The sequence below is a fragment of the Hemicordylus capensis genome, chromosome 5 (genome assembly GCF_027244095.1).
Source record: "Hemicordylus capensis ecotype Gifberg chromosome 5, rHemCap1.1.pri, whole genome shotgun sequence".
Lineage (NCBI taxonomy): Eukaryota > Metazoa > Chordata > Lepidosauria > Squamata > Cordylidae > Hemicordylus > Hemicordylus capensis.
In genome coordinates this window covers 151,547,155-151,564,229 of record NC_069661.1, presented here as the reverse complement: position 1 = coordinate 151,564,229, position 17,075 = coordinate 151,547,155, and the positions used below count along the sequence as shown (strand labels likewise).

Sequence of the window (17,075 nt, the reverse complement as noted above, 5' to 3'; positions counted from 1 at the left end):
ACTTGATTTTCTTCTCACAACAATCCTGTGAACTAGGTTAGGCTGAGAGAGAAGTGACTGGCCCAGTCACCCAGCTAGTTTCATGGCTGAATGGGGATTTGAACTTGGGTCTCCCCGGTCCTAGTCCAGCACTCTAACCACTACATCACGCTGGCGCAGAACCCAATGTTTATGACTGTCATGGGATCACTATCCAGATCAGTAGGAAACCTGATTGAAATCAGTGATTTAAACTGATGTTTTTTCTTGGTATTTAAATCATGATTTAAATAAATGATTTTAAATAATCCCACCCTGTCAGGCATCCACCAATTTGTCAATATCAATTTATGGAATGCACAGAAAGCTGACTGCAGGAATGAGACAAAATATCCTTGAGAATAATTCCATTATACCAGTTAAATTAAGGATTAAGAAAGCCAGGAACAAACGCAGAAATACGCCAAATTAAAAACTGGTAAATCAGTTAACAAGGAGAGAGCTTCAGACAGTTAATTCAAAAAGAAAATACGTATTAATTGGTGCACAGATGCCAAACACGTTTTGACTTCAGCCTTCCTCAAGAGGACTAAAAAGAAAAAAGCTTTTTCATCCTTACAGTGCACTCCACAAATGTGTGAGGTGTAAGCCCTTTTATGATTCACACATTTGTGGAATCTATTTTAAGTATCAAGAAGCATTTTTGTCCCCCTGAGGAAGGCTTAAGTAGAAACACGAGAAGCCGCTGCCAGTCTGTGTACTGAGCTAGATGGACCAATGGTCTGACTTGGAATATGGCAGCTTCCTATGTTCCTAACAGGCTTTCGTTCACTAATTAATATATTCTGTTTTGAGCTCCTGTCCGTGGCTCTAACTCCCCGCCACGCTTTCCCTCCATTTTGACTCTGTGCTGCTCCCCTTTCCCTCCCACTGTTAGTTAGCAAGCCTATCCTGAAGCAGACAGTATTTGTATCCACCTGAAGCACTGGTAGCACCAGTACTGTGTTCTTCAAATGCCTTACTTTAACGCCATTCTATGGACACATTTACAAATAGGCAACAAAACAGAATACACAGCTGGAACATTTGCTGCTGCAGTCCCTGAAAACAAGAAGGGAAGGGACATCAGTTTTAAGCACTGGTTGCTTCACCGATGGTGGGAACTGTGGCAACAAAAGACAAACAGAAAGCCCTGCCTAGATCGACTGTTCCCTTTCATGTCAGTAAATGTTTGCTTTCAGCTACAATACACAACAAGTTTAGGTGTTTATTCCCAGATTTGGGATTAGGCTGCCCAATAAGTGGCTAATCTAGCCAGATGATCTCTCAGGAGTCTGACCTGGGAGAATCAAATTAGTTTCTTTACCAGCATCCACTGCATAAGAACCTCTCATCTCCTTCCAGAACCAGTCAGGTTTGCAATGTGGTAACATATGCAAATATCATAATCCAAATTAAAAAGGACCATAATATTAATAATATCCTTTAAGGCCATATTTGGGGAACACCTAATACTTGATCTAGTGAAGCATGCTAACTAAACTTATACACACAGAATCAACCAACAGGAAAATAATCCTACTACTACTACTTACTGGTGAAACAAAAATATGATCAAGAAAAGCAATCTAAAGAACAAATTACTTATCTTCCAAATGTATAGCTCCTACAAACATTTCCAAAAGAGAACCAATAATTATATGAGCAGCTCTAGTAGTTATTCCACTTTCCAGCACATGCAATATGCAAATCTAATAACCTGTCTTAAAGCAAATTCTTAACTAGTTTGGCTAAGAACTGTTCCCTGTGACAAACCGTGATGGCCATACAGCCAGAAATGTCGACCAAAGAGCTATGTTGTTTTTCACTATTTCATTATTTACAATAAAACCATTAAAAAGTCAGAAAACTGAACTATAATATTTGCAATATAAGGTTACAGAATTGCTGACTAGTTATACTAGAATGCCATTAAAAGGTCTACCTTTGATAAAGAATCACATCTCCCAGTACTACAATAAAGTACTCAATGGGCACTATCCAATTGTACTTAAGAGTGTGGCATCCATGTGCAAAGGATTCCAATGGGGCACAAGAGAACTTTGTTCTCCTATACTCATGAGCATATATGGACAGAAGGGGTAACTGGGGCAAGGGGGGGGAAACAGAAGATCTGTGCATGCCTCCCATATTTCCACCTATCCTCTACACACCCTTTGTGCTTTGCAAGTTACTCAAAAGTAATTTAAAAGCACAGAAAAGAAAGACTTATGCTAGTGAGCATAAACTTTCCATTCCCCAATGCCTTACTGTTCTCCTTGCGCTCACATTTGTGCACAGATAGGTAGGGGATAACAGGGATTTATTACGCCCTATTGGAATTCTCCCTGCACGAGCACTGCTGTGCCTATAATGCGAGTGAATTGTGCCCAATGTGTTCAGTTTAGACTCAACACTTTAATGTGAAACATTTTTTCTAGACTAAGGTTTTTCTTATCAGAATCAACTGCATACAGTGGGAAAGCTGGGCAGTCACTTAAGTCAAATGCCTTATCAAAATCAATTAACACCACAATTGTTTAAGAAGACACAAAACTAATTACTGGAAGCCTACAAAGTAAGATGTAGCCAATTGAAAAGAAAGCACCCTTGCTTAAAAAGAAAAGGAAAAAAAAGCCCTAATCACTGAAAATGCCTCAGGTACCATATAATGTAATTAATGCAGGCACATAGTAATCAGCATGGTCCAAATGCTTTCCAATCCATCCAAGTGGGTGACTGGGAGCCAGGAAATAATTCATGAGAAGAAGAGAGAAAGCTGAAGCCCAAAATACAGAAAGAATTGGGTGATCCATTAGTGGACCTGAAGTCAGGGACTGGAGGAAGAGACAGCCAGGAGAATGGCACAAAAACAGAAAGCCTCGAGACTGGAGTGTTCTCTTCCAATTCCACCTTTTGTACATGTTTATTTTTAAAAATGGATATAAAGTTGAATAATAATAGTAATAGCAGCTTTGCCCCAACTTAATGCTTTAAAAATATTCTCTTTATGACTGATTGAGGAAAAGATTTATATGGTAACAGTTATATTGTCCTCTTCTTTTTCTTAGCACTTGCACCATAGTTTTCTTTTTTTCTTCTCAAAATGAAGTCTTCCTTTCCTTATCTCTTCTTGCTAGTCATGCATTGGTCTTGAACTCTTTTGGGGGCCTTATGATTATTTTCCTTTTGTGTTCTTGTCATCCCACTCTTGATTCTAGCTATAAGCTAGGCTTCAGTTAAATGCCTCTGTAAACTACCGTATTTTACGGACTATAAGACGCTACGGACTATAAGACGCACCTTAATTTTAATCCAGTTTTTCAGAGTTTTAACATATTAAACTGTTAAAACATATAAGACGCACCTGAATTTTGGCGGATATTTTTCGAGGAAAAAAGTGAGTCTTATAGTCCATAAAATACGGTATTAGGAAGTTTTGTATGTAGATATTTGAATCTGAGAACATAATGTTATATAAAAATAAAAATGAGGCCACATGTTTACAGCAAAACTATACCTCCTGTAGCATCTTGCATACAAGAATCCATTAATTTTACTATTTTTATTTTTGGAAATAGAAAACACAGGCAAATTTCTCATCAGGACAGCTTCTCAGACCCATCATTTGCAGCTCTGAAAGGGTTCCTGGAATCAAGCTACAGTGAAATCCCAGAAAATAAGACAAAGAGGATAAACAGGATAGAGGACTTTCTTAGTGAAAGACTGACATGAAAAAATTGTTTTCACCTCTGGCTTAGAACTAAGAACTTACCATAACCAGAACTTACTTAGCACAAATGCATTTAGGATGACAACCTCCAAGTATCTGTTTTAAAAGTTAGGATTCCCATTTTTTTTAAAGCTCTAGACCCACAGCAAACTCAAATCCTCTCCGAAGGACACAGCTGCATGTTATCTTTATTTTATTTGTATCCTGCCCCAAGAAGCTAAGGGTAACAGACATGCTGTCCGGCACCTTGTTTTAGCCTCACAATAACCCTGTAAAATAAGCTTGGCTCAGAGTGACTGGCCTAGGGCCACCCAGCAACCTTTGTGGCTGAGCGAATATTTGAGCCTGAGTCTGCCCAATCCAAGCTCAATACTCTGTCAGTTTTCAGAGGGTTTCCCCAGGAATGTTAAGGATGTACAACCCTTTTCTAGATCTTTGACTGAAGCTTTCTGAAGTGTAATAGAATCAACCTACTTGCAAACACATTCGTCTTTCATGAAGTTAACATATCAAAGAAGAAACCAGAATAATTTTTACAACGCCCATTGCTCCATTTGTCTCACCATTTTCCCCTGCCACTGGTCCACGTGATTTCAATATAAAAGCGGATGACAACATGTGAACACCTGCATTGTAGAAACTGAGAGTCAACTATTAGAATTTCTTCAGAAAATAAGAATAGTTAACAGGAATCCCCTCAGCTCCATTCATAAATAAATGGAACCCCTAGACCCCAAAAAGCAGTAGTTTTTTATACAGTTGTAGCAGACTTATTGGCAATATTTGCAAACAGGAAAGTAGCGGCCGTCACCCAAAGCCAAGAGAGTTGCATGTGGGGATCACTTCTGCACATGAACTGAGGGAAAATTTCTGATTATAACCACCCCCTTCCCTCTGCAGCTGCTTGTGCCTCTTAAAAATATATATCCTGAGGGTCCAGCAGGGACCCTGTGGGTCCTCAAAGACATATTTTTGGAAAGCACAGGCAGCTGCAAAGGGAAAGGGAAATCATTGTTCCCTTTCTTTTCTCTGAGCATGCACATCCCTTGAGTACAACTCTTAGTTTCGATGTAGGTCAATGTTTACATTACCCAATTCCTTGATGTTTAAGTGTTTCCTGTCCTTCAGAATTCTACCTAGCATTGAATCCTTCTATTTCAACATAGTCTGTCCCCAAATAGATTTCTCCTATTGCTTTTATTAGCTGCAAAGCATACTTCACTACCACTAAAAATAAGACCAGTGTTTTTACATGTATGTTGATGCTTTCTTAGGGATTCCAGCAGGCTTCATACCAGTCTAAAGCACCTGTAAACATAGTAGGTAGAGCCCAAGTCTATGCCCATGTTCTCACAACAGAAGCAGTGCGAACGCAGCAGTTGATGAAAGACTGGAGAAGGGAGTAAGAATGCCTGGGGACGTGGCCAGGTTGCTGAAAAAAATCTGCATAAAGTGAAAGGACCAAATGCGGCCCTGTGCAGGTGCAAACCCATTAGTGTAAGGCACAGAGACCACAAAGAAGAAGAAATTTCTAGATTATACAGACAACTGTAATAAAGAATGCAACTTCCCTTTCTGAAGATTCCAAATAGGTTTTCACAATAGAAACAGTAATAAAACAGAGGGTGGCTCCTCAAACTCTCTGCTAGAGATAATCTGACCAAGACTAGATGTAGAAAAGAATTTTAAGAGGAAAATAATGTAGCAGAAAGAGTAAGGATGAAGAACAGCTCCAGGAAAAGAACTGGAAATTGCAGTGGGAGTAAAAGAAAAAGACTTCTCATTTTCAGCAAGACATAGCTACTTTCATTTTCCTGATGGCTGTGCAAAACAGAGAATACCTCCGTGACATCATCTTATCAACCACGCCCTTTTCTTCACTCTTCCACAGGCACAGTGCATGCCATAGAAGTGCAGAGAACAAAAGAAGTACCTCCATATTTTACATATTTAAAAAAACCTCACTGACCTATATATAGTACACTTGGAAAATATACTAAAATAAGGTGGGTTTGTAGTAGGAGGGGGGGAAAGGCTTGAAGCATTTTTTCATTAAAAAGGAAATTATTTAAAAATTAATCAGCCTAACATTTGTATAAGCATTTTTCAGATAAAGCTAATTCTTGTGATATTCCATGTAAAGGTGGCCCTCGCCATCTGCAGTTAGGTGTATCCGCAGCCAGGCTATGGAGACTTGACCCCGTTATTCCTGGATACAAGGGTTAAAAATTTCCCTATGCATGGTTCTTGGGTGGCCAGAAATGACTTCTGAGGTCATTTCCAGCCACCATTTTGCTGAAAGAAGCCATTTTGCAGCTCTTAGTTTAGCCCTGCAATTTCTCCATGGAAAAATTGGCAGAGTCCAGGGTTTGGGGGGAAGGCATTGCTGGGCAGCTAGACACCTGGAGAGCATAACACGGTACGTTACTGCACTTATTTCTGCTTTTTAATTGAGTTTTTGTCCCTTCTTAGCCCTCCACGGTTACTCCCACCCCAATTGCCACCGACTTAAAGTCTCGTTATCCATGGTTGTAGCAGAGAATGGAAGCCCTGTGGATAACAAGGACCACCTGTATACTCAAGACACACTTCAGTTATAAGATTGAACTATTTGAAAAAAGATTAGTAATAAGGATAAGATCATAAAATCATAAGCTACAAGCAGCCTGTAGCAGGATATTTAAGCAGTAACAGTTGTCAAGACATTTAGACATTCATGAACTTTGTTACTTACCTGACATATTTTCCCTTTTTCTACGCTGTAGCAACATTGCCCTCTCTTTATCTAAACTCCTGTTTAGGGGAAAAAAGGGTTATTGAAAACAAAATGTCAATGTGCTTGAACTTAAAAGCTTTCTAACAAATATTTATATACCACTTTTCAACAAATTAATGGACTTCCATAACAAATTAATGAACCTCCAATTAATTTCAACCATTAATGAACCTCCATATCAAACATAAAAATATAAAATGTCTGTTTCCAATCACTTTTTATGCCTGTTTGTTTTGACAGCTTGCAGTCATTATTCAAACACTAGCAAGGAACTTTCTGCTCCAGCAATGTAATACTGAGAATAAAGCCCAGAGCAAAAGGCAGAATTACTAGTATAAAAGCTGAGCAGAACTAAACAGTGCAGACAGCTCTAAATGCCACTGCTGCTTCAGGATTCTAGCTCCAAAGTTAAGTAGTACTAAAAGCACTGTAGTAAGGTATATATTTAAGGTATATATGTAGTAAGGTATATGATTTAAAAAGGCACTAATTCTCTCTTTTTTCACAAGTTAGTGGGCAGGATTCAAACTAGGTTACTCATTACTGAAATAAATGAGACAAATAATAACTAAGTCTCACTGAAATTTTTGAACTAGCAGATTTGTCTCAGATGAGGTGCTGAGCAATGGCAGTGGATTACTAATTGTCCTGTTCCAGAAACCAGCAACACAAAGCAGCTTGCATTTGGTTATGTGTTGCTTGAACATAATCTTCCACACAGGGAGGCAGAGAAAGTTGGGAGATCTACCTCAATTCCTGGCTCTCTCCCCCCACTCACCCATCCTGGCCCCTGAGCACAGCTAATCCACATGCAGAAATTTGATTCCACAATACAATGAACAATGAATCAATACCCTTTGGATGAGAATAAATGGATCTTCATTTTATAGTCATTTTATATATCTTTAAATGTATTTAATAATATGAAGATAAGCTGCATAATAATTTGATCAATCAAGGAATGAGTTTCAAAACCATATACCAACAGCAATAATTTCTTATTTACTACTTACCTAGGTTGACAACGCTCACACAGGTATATGTCAGGAATATGCTGCCTATCGATCCCCATGCAGTCAATGTGCTGCCAAACACTTAACAATAAATGGAGAGTGTTAATTTAATGAAGTACTCAAGTGTATTTAACATTTACAGGCTTATGTATTATAACTGGCTACAGACCAAACAAAAATGTATTCATTCAACATTAACAGGCAAGTTTCTCTGTATATGCTCCAGTTTTTTGCTTTAAAAGTTAAAAAGCATTTTTCTCAAAAGCTTCACTTTATTTTATTATCTATTTTATACACTGATCACTCAGTACCCACTATAGCATGAAAACACCCCACCTCCAACCAACACTATGAACATAGTCTATGGTTGCAAAGATGTTCAGATGTCTGTGTGAAATGTGCACACATGCTTCTTTGGATGGAAGAGTTTCTATTTCTGTAGGTGCCCCACAAAGTGCTCATTGAACTCTTCTTGAAGTCCCAGGCTTTGATTCCTTTAAATTATCCATTTGCATCCCACCCTTCAATATAAAAACAGTTTACAAAACATCCAAAACAAATGAAATGGTTATGATAATAAAACAAACAGCAGGGTCAAATTTATCATCAAGAATAAAACACAGGGAGAATAAAAATGTTTTTGCTTGCTTCAAAAAAGATAACAAGCTAGGCATCAGACAGGTAAGCAGCCCTGAGGAATGCATCCCATGAGGAGGATGCAGCAACTGGGAAGGCTCTCTTCCTAGTGGACACCCGGAGAGCCTCCAAAGATCCTCAGCTTGTATGGGCAAGCTCATGTCCAAACTGCCCTTACCTCTCAGCATAATCTCATGCAGCCCTTCTAGTCAAATGGCTCCTCCTTTAACATACCAATGTTATTACCAACCTTGACCAGAGCACAGCTATATAGCAGCTGGTCTAGTTCTCCATCTGCCAATGCCTCCCTCTTGCTTTTCTGCAGAGTTAACAGAGAGTTCGGGGCTGTGACCTTCCTCAGCATGACCTGCACTTGCAGCGTCATTGCTGACTTGGTCGGTTGGAAGGCAAAATGGAAGCCATCATAATGGCAAAACCGTGATGGCTTTGATTTCTTCCACATTCACACAATGCCCTGGAACATAGGAAGCTGCCATATACTGAGTCAGACCATAAGTCCATTTAGCTCAGTATTGTCTACAGACTGGCAGCGGCTTCTCCAAGGTTGCAGGCAGGAATCTCAGCCCTATATTGGAGATGCTGCCAGGGATGGAACTTGGAACCTAGATGCTCTTCCCAGAGCGGCTCCATTCCCTGAGGGGAAGATCTTCCTGTGCTCACATTTCTAGTCTCCCATTCATATGCAACCAGGGCGGACCCTGCTTAGTTAAGGGGACAAGTTGTGCTTACTACTACAAGACCAGCTCTCCTCTCCCTGGAATGCTTGTGAAGTGCCTAAAAATAGCTTGTTGAAGAATGAATACATGAAAACAGCTCTGAGAAATTAGAGGGGAAGGAGGCCAGTATCAATAGTACATGGGGAAATATTTAAATGGTTTTGATCATAGAATACTACTTTACCTGCATTTGTCACAGCAGATCATATATCCATCATCATGTGTAAATCCACAAATGCACCTGGTTATATCAGTTCCATAGCTTCCATCCTCAGATGTGCTGATAGTAGTAGCACTGGAGGTCTCATCGAAATTGGGAGCAGAATATATGCCTACTTCATTCTTGCTTATCAGAACTGATGGAGGAGGAGAAGCTGGAGGTGTTGGAGGAGGGCGAGCGCCATAGTTATGGTCCTGGAAAATAATTTATATAAAGCCATCCACATTTTAAAATTTATATTTGCTTTAGCTTTTCATAGTCATTTATAAATGAATAATATGAATTTCATTTATAAAATTTACCATTTTAAAAAGTCAAATTATTTCATCTATTCTTCCCTAGAAATCATGACTATCAGACCATCTATTTCTCTAAGGCGTAACCATCGCTAATCCCATGTGTGGCAGCTTTTTGTGAGAATTCGCATTTTAGTGAGCTGTCTGCAGCGGAAAGGAAAGTGGTGGCACCGGACAGGCTTGTGGACGAGGGAGGAAAGAAAGTGGCAGAAGACGGGCGGATGTAGGGGATACTAGAGGCTCAGATGCTCTGTGTCCGGCCCAGCTAGCATAAAAGATTTTTCTAGGCTGTCTAGCTTGGTCTGCAAAGATAATTTAATAATAAAATTAGTCTTCAAAGCCAACGGGAATACTTGTGCAGTTAAACAGCTTAGTTACAACTGGTTACATTCCCTGAAGTATTTGATCTTCATTCAAAGAGCTTTGGTGAACAACTTGAGATGGGTGACTGTCGATTTGGAAGAAATTTACAAGAGTAGGGCTGAAATGTGTAGACAACGATGGCTTGGATCCAAACTTGAGCAGGAGGAATAAAGCTCCCACAAGGAATCATTCCTGCTCCTCACCCCACACAAAGTCACTTCTGAGGGAGAGGGGATCCTCCAAAACAGAGCGGGGGGGGGGCTGCGGGGGGTTGGGGAAGAGAGGAAAATAATGGAAATGGAATAGACACTTCTGCAAGCAGAGCTCCACTTTCATAAGATACCTCGGTCTAATTTCTGGGACCTCCCTGTTCACTGCACACCATTCCCAAGGGTTCCCAAACTCAGGAGCAGCTTTTTGAGGAACTAGGCAGCTGCAGTGGGGAGGAGGGATGGGAAAGATACCTTGAGCAAGCTTTATTCTGCTCACACAAGATTGGATCCAACTCAGTATCATTTAGGTTTTTCATTTTTTATTGCTCTTTAAAAGTGAACATAGCATTTCTTTCCCAGATTTCTGTGGTTTAATAAGTTTGTGATATTTCACTTCTTATCCATCTTGAGCAATATACTTTGCTTCTTGCCCATATGAATCTCCAAGAAAACTATCAGGCATTATTAAGCATGATGCTTGTCAAGGACGGGGACACACACACACACACACACACACACACACACACACTCTCTCTCTCTCTCTCTCTCTCTCTAATCATAACGTAATAGGCAGAGAAGTTTATCCAAGTTGAGCTCTAACAAGCACACTGATGTGAAACACATCTTGTTTTCTCAATACCAATACAGATTTCTGTGTCTGGCTCTCAGCCCTGGCTAAGACAGATGTCAGAACCCTTCAGTAGTAGAACACACTTTTAGTGCTCTGCATATCTTATCTCCTTTAACTAAAGCTATATTTCTGTGTTGTACACAGATAGTGACCATTACCATTTCCTAGTTGGTTGCTATTGATCAGGGGTGCACAACTCAAATGTCCTGGTGGGCCGAAACCAACCACGACTTGGCATGCAGGAGGGCTAAGGTAAAATTTAAAACAAAATAATTTAAAATAATTAATCAATATCTAATAGTTTAATAATTAAAAAGTTATTAATATTTTTATTTTTATTGCCTCAACAAAACACTTTTCTTTTCCTCAATAAAAGAGTTAAAGGCATTGGCCTTGATATCAGAGGACTGGTTCTCTAAACATGGAGGAAGCATTTTAAAAACTTAGGCTACCCTTCTCATTGATCTCCAACATTCCACTGGTAATTGGTTATTGGGCCTCTGTTTCATGTTGAGCTAGAGCTACATTTCTCAGATCTCTTATTTCTAGAAAATGTGGGGCATGAGGGAAATCAACAGCAACCAGGTGGGGACAGGGTGGCAGGAGGAGTGGTGAGGTGGAGTATGGTTCTGGGATGGGCGACAGGGATGCAGGTGCTGCCAGCTACTTCCCTGCTGCTCACCCTTGCTCCGGAGCCGTGAGATGGGGGGCAGGGGCACTGCCTCCACGCTCTGCCAGTCACTTCCCCGCTGCTTACCCTTGCTGTCAGGGCCAGGAGCTGGCCCTGGAGGGTGGGCGGGGGAAAGGACGGCAGGCACAGCGGTGAGGCGGTGCAGTGCTGTGAGACCGGGGATGGGAGCACCGCTGCCTCACTGGCTTGCTGCCACCACTCCCTCAGCTCCCAAACCCCTCTGCTGCCATTGGGGCTGGGAGCCTGATGGGAATGAGGGCATCCATGCGCCCTATGTCTCCATTAGAGTGCATGCGCGCCCTCATTCCCTGAAAGCTCCCAGCCCCATCAGCAGCAGAGGAGCTTCAGAGGCAGAGGAGTGGCAGTGGGGGGACAATGAGGCAGTGGCACACCTACCTCAGGTCCCACAGCAATGTGCCCTCACCATCATGCCTGCAGCCCTTTCCCCTGCTTGCTCACGATGGCCAGCTTCTGGCCTCAAGAGCAGCAGAGGGGCTCAGGTGCAAGAGAGAGCAATAACAGGGAGGTGGCTGGTGGTGGCAGCATCCAAGCCCCTGTCTCACAACCCTGCACCACCTCATCACTCCTCCTGCCGCCCCTTCGCCTGCTCACTCACCAAGGTCAGCTGGCTCCAAGGTCAGGAAAAACGTACCCATGGGCCGTGCAGGCCTGCTATTGATATAGAGATATATCTATCAGGTGGTGTATAAATATAATTAATAAATCAATAAATCTACCCCAAAAAAGCAAGGCTGTTCTCCCTCTTCATTTCAACACTCTAGAAGCACTTACAATCAACTGTGGAGCTGCTATACTGAGGCCAGAGCTCATAGGATCAGGAGCAAGTATCACAGTGCCAGTGCTGGATAGGATGAGCAATTGATTGTTTTATGGCACAGAAGTAGGCAGGCTATATTGTACCTACATACTGCAGGCATTACAGAAACTGCTGACAAATGAAAACCCAAAAAGTATATGCTGCTGTTCTCACTGACCATTCTCTTCCAACACAGCTGTTTTTACAAGCAATTTATTTGGCTCTGATGATTCCACACCAGCAGAGTTTTTGTTTGCAGAGATTTGACCTGGTATTTCATCTACTGTTGCTCTGTTTTTTAAACTATTTTTGTTATTGTTTTGATTGCATTGTTTTAATATATTTAATTAATTGCTAGCTACATTGGAGGCCCAATTAAGGACCAAAAAACCAGGACACAATTTCCTAGATAAATTTTTAAAAAGGATACCCCCTTTAAGGCAGCAGACATCTCTTACAAGGCATTCTGCAGGGAGCTTAGAGGCCAAGAGGTACAAATAGCAGCACAAGTCTGCATCCCAGTCCCTTATCACTATGTGTTCTGAAATAGCAATGGGATGTGCCTGCCCACTTGCCAAACAGAGATACTGCTTCAGTTACAACAGCTTCAGCCATTTTTTGTGCAGCAGCACAGAGGATAAATTTACAGGATCAGGCTGCCCAGTTTATACTACTCTGCCCAAACTAGTTCTCACTTCATGCCTATTCATTGAGCAAAAAATAATCTGTTTTGTTCAAAACTAACAAGGAAGGATTAGAGACTACTAGCATTAAAGCCATCAAAAAGTAAAATTAATGTCTTCTCTAAAAATGCCAAGATTTTGGCTTTTTCAGTGAACTACTTTCATAATAAGCTGCACAAAGATAAATAACCAGGGTACACTGAGATTTCCAATGACTGAAGAACCACCTTTAATAAAACTAATATTTTAAATAAACTTACCGCATAAGGCAAACCAATGTAACTGTGTGAATGAGAGCTGCTGTTATATAGCTGGTGCGGATAACTGTTTGACTTCTCAACTACCACAGGGCTAGCTTCTACAGATTCAGGTCTGAAAAGCAAGAGGAATGGCAAAACATCAATATTTCAAATGCATGGCAAATTTTTTACATGTAATGTAAAAAAAATTACATGTAATTTTTATCACATTTATTTCTTTTGACACAAGTGCTGAATATTTAGATATTATTAGAAAGTAAAAATATTGATGCTTAGGTTGAATGGTTCTAAACAAAACCACTGAAGAAAACTTCTGGCAAGCTGTCAGTTATGGGGCTCATTTAAAATTGCTGTAGTGGTGTGTACTATCAAGTGAACACTATCAATTTAAACAACCCAGACAACAATGTTGTGCAACACAACACAGCTGCACAACACTGACTGCAAGGCAGGAGCATATTAGCATCAATACCACTTATTGTTTCTATGAATACATATGAAGCGTAGGAGTCTCCCCATATGCCGTTAGTATCTGAAACCCCAATAAAAGTTTCACCAATGACACCTAGTGGAAGCATAAAGGACATCACCACAGATTGTTTGTGCAGATTTCCAGAAAAGCTGCATTCTACATGTTTTAATTAACACAGAATAAAGGAATTACCCTCTAAAAAAAGAGAAAGGGAAAAATCAAGGAAATCCAGACTAGGTTTTCCCCTCTTTTTTAAATACAAGTTGCATGCCGCCGCCATCATCATCATCTTTGTTAGCTGCCCCATAACAAATTGTTCTATGTGCAGCTCACCACACAACATGCCAGCATTCTGAATATTATTTTGAAGTACAAAATAAAAGGTTGTTCATCTGGTTACCAATGGAATACATAAGAGCTCAGAGTAAAGAGGGAAATTAGGTAGCAGAGTGTTATAAAATTCTTCACTGCAAGACTCACTCTGGTTACTAGAATGAAAATAAAGATCGTATTTAAGAACATAAGAACAGCCCTGCTGGATCAGGCCCAAGGCCCATCTAGTCCAGCATCCTGTTTCGCACAGTGGCCCACCAGATGCCGCTGGGAGCCACAGGCAGGAGTTGAGGGCTTGCCCACTCTCCTGCTGTTACTCCCCTGCAACTGGTACTCAGAGGCATCCTGAGTACCAAATATTTTTAACTTCACCGTTTTCAACAGTAGTATCTGCACCAGAAAACAACCAAATAAGCTTCAACATATCCTCAAATAAAAGTGAAGTCAGATCTTCATGAAATTAAAGACACAAAGTTTTGTTAAAATATAATTTAACAACTGCAGCTTTTAAATTATCTGTTTTTGGTAAAGCTGAGCAAACTCTGACCACTGTCAAGGGCTGCTTGATAGAATGCTGTCTATCAAACCCATATGTGGGGCAACTGAAATTTGACAGTGAATACTTTTATACAGCATAGCTCAATACAATGCAATGTAATACAAGGCAATTTTGCAAATCTGAAGTTGCTACAATACTTACTCTGAGCCTGCAGCCATTTCCAAATATGAAGTTTCTGCTGTGTCAACCCCCAATGGGACCACTATGCTCATGACGTTCGTTTCTGATAAATTCGATTACTATGGAGTTCTATGCATCGGTATCCAAAACACTGGGGCATGCCAGCCACAGTGCTCATTGCAAACATCTAAGTGCATCCAAAAACTCTGTTTAACAACAACAAAAAAGGTAAAAGGTTTTACTCATTTCAAAGCTAGAATGTGGATTAACAGAACTTACCTTTTTTCCTTCCAGTATAAAAACAAAAGTTGTTAACTGAAAAATCAACTAACATATTTCAACTACTTTCTTTTAAATATATTTCCCAATTCTATCCAGCCAGCCCAAATTAATCTTATTAGCTCAGCTATGAACTCTGCATAGTTACAGTATACATTCAGAAACAGGGGAAAAAATTGAAATACTGTACTGCATACAGGCTTTGGTTAGAAAGGAGTGTGTGTGTGTGTGTGTGTGTGTGTGTGTGTGTGTGTGTGTGTGTGTCTAGCAGAACTGTACTGTTATGTCAGAACAAATACTAGTAAACATTTCTTCAGCAAAGAAGTACAGTAGAAATTGAGAAGCCTAGTAAGATAATTTAAACAAAGGTTCTCTACCCAATAGTTTAAACTGGGGGCAGCCACCTGATGACCCCTGATATCATGTTCTTTGCCTCCTCCACCTATCCCAACAGCATAAGATAAATGAACAGCAAGTCTCTCACACTTCTTTTGGCCTTTATAGCACCTAATTCTTCAGTCTGGAAGAGGTGCAGCAATCTCTCCCTAGCAAAGCTGTTGAAACTGGGCAATGACATAATCACCAGGTTCTCCAACCGCTTATGCTAAATAAGGTAATACTGGATCCGAATGATCAGTTAAATGCTCTTGACTGAATCAGTTTACCTCAATATAGGTCCAGTGCAAACTTTATTCAACAATAAAAGTCACCTTGAAGTGCCAGTGTGGTATAGCGGTGTGCCCAACCAGGACTGTGGAGACCAGGGTTTAAAATCCCACTCAGCCATAAAGCTCACTGGATGACCAATGAGATCATGGCTTTCTCTTAGACTAACCTATTTCACAAGATGGTTATGAGGATAAAACAGAGGGTCAGGGAGAAGAGAAGGAAGCATGTCCATTGCTCTGAAATCCTTGGAGGGAAGGTGGGATATACAAATTAAATAAAAACAATCCTTATAAAGAAATCTATGAAGCCTTATTCTCCTTTATTCCAATTCCAGTTTTTCATGCCCCTTTGGACCAACAGGCTATTTTTTAAGCTTCCTAACTCCAGGACCACACAGATTTACATTTAATTCTGTAAGAATAACAGAAAGTTCAATATAGTATAGAATACTGAAGATTTAATATACGAAGTAAAAGTTATTTAAAGAGATCCTGCAGGCCTAAACTGTATTTCCACTACCATTTTAACTTCATTTGTAGCTCAACAGGTTTGGGATGTGTGCAAACAGTGAGGGCTTACTATAACTACATGTGTATACACACGTATATACAGAGTTCATAATGCTTTATATACTGTCATGCCACAGACAGTTTCCTGTATGAAATAAACCAGCTGTGTTTAGGAGGAGTTTGAAAACAACTTGCACACATCTACCTCCTCCAAATGAGATCTGAACCACAAAACATCAGAATTCATTTCAATTTTTCAAGTGGCTTTTACCACTTGAACTATGGAAGCAATTCCATAACTCCCTTTCTGAAATTTTGCCACAAGACAAATTCTTCATTACATTTACTGAAGGATAAAAATCACATTTGGGTCTCTTTCCCTACCTATGACCTTCCCTTACCTCATCTCTGCAATTAAGCATTTTTGTAAAGCAACATACCTATTCAAATGTATTACTTCACTAAGGCAGAGCAAGGAGTTGCTCTATAATCAGTGATAATGTAAAATGGCTCTAGAATTCAGAATGTAAATTTCTAAGCTCTCCCAGCTTAGAAAACATCCCCTACAGTTGTAAAATATGTATGGAACAGAACAGATAAGCACACCTCTTCTAATGTGTCTGAACTGTTTCATTGCTTACCATCTGCTCTGACTGCCCTCAGCAGGAATGAAACTGACACATCTGTCAGAAAGATGCAGAATAGAAAAGGTTGGTTTTCTAAACAGAGAAAATCTTGATCTGAAGAAGAGACACTGATTATTTTAGAAGTGTACATCTGTTACAACAGGGATACCACTTATGTATTTAAAGTTAACTGGTAACATCCAGAGTTGTCTTTGGCATGGAATACAAGTCCTTACTCTGGAGCAAGGATTCCTGTTTCAGATGAAGGACTCCTGTGAATGCTACCCTATGTTTTTATATGACTTCCTGCTATTTAAAAAATTGAGTCTTCCATTAAAGCCACCATCATGTGCATTTTTGCTTTCTATGTTCTATATGCAGGGATTCACGTAAGTGGTACTCAGTATTCATGAGTACTAAAA

The 17,075-nt window shown here is 40.1% G+C and overlaps 1 protein-coding gene across 9 annotated transcripts in view; it reads right to left on the bottom strand.

Moving 5' to 3' along the window:
• Positions 1-17,075, bottom strand: part of KMT2E (lysine methyltransferase 2E (inactive)) — a 95,547-nt gene that overhangs the window by 61,495 nt on the left and 16,977 nt on the right. For 6 of the 9 annotated variants that reach the window (XM_053257403.1, XM_053257402.1, XM_053257404.1 and 3 more), the window contains exons 2-7: positions 14,592-14,776; positions 13,087-13,198; positions 9,098-9,327; positions 7,541-7,621; positions 6,486-6,544; positions 4,315-4,377 (exon numbers count right to left, since the gene is read on the bottom strand). In XM_053257403.1, the coding sequence (XP_053113378.1) occupies positions 4,315-4,377; positions 6,486-6,544; positions 7,541-7,621; positions 9,098-9,327; positions 13,087-13,198; positions 14,592-14,662 (616 nt within the window). In that variant the 5' untranslated portion in view covers positions 14,663-14,776. Of the gene's footprint in view, positions 1-4,314; positions 4,378-6,485; positions 6,545-7,540; positions 7,622-9,097; positions 9,328-10,793; positions 10,883-13,086; positions 13,199-14,591; positions 14,777-17,075 lie in introns of those variants that run through there. The other 3 variants (XM_053257406.1, XM_053257408.1, XM_053257409.1) reach the window with 2 other exon arrangements.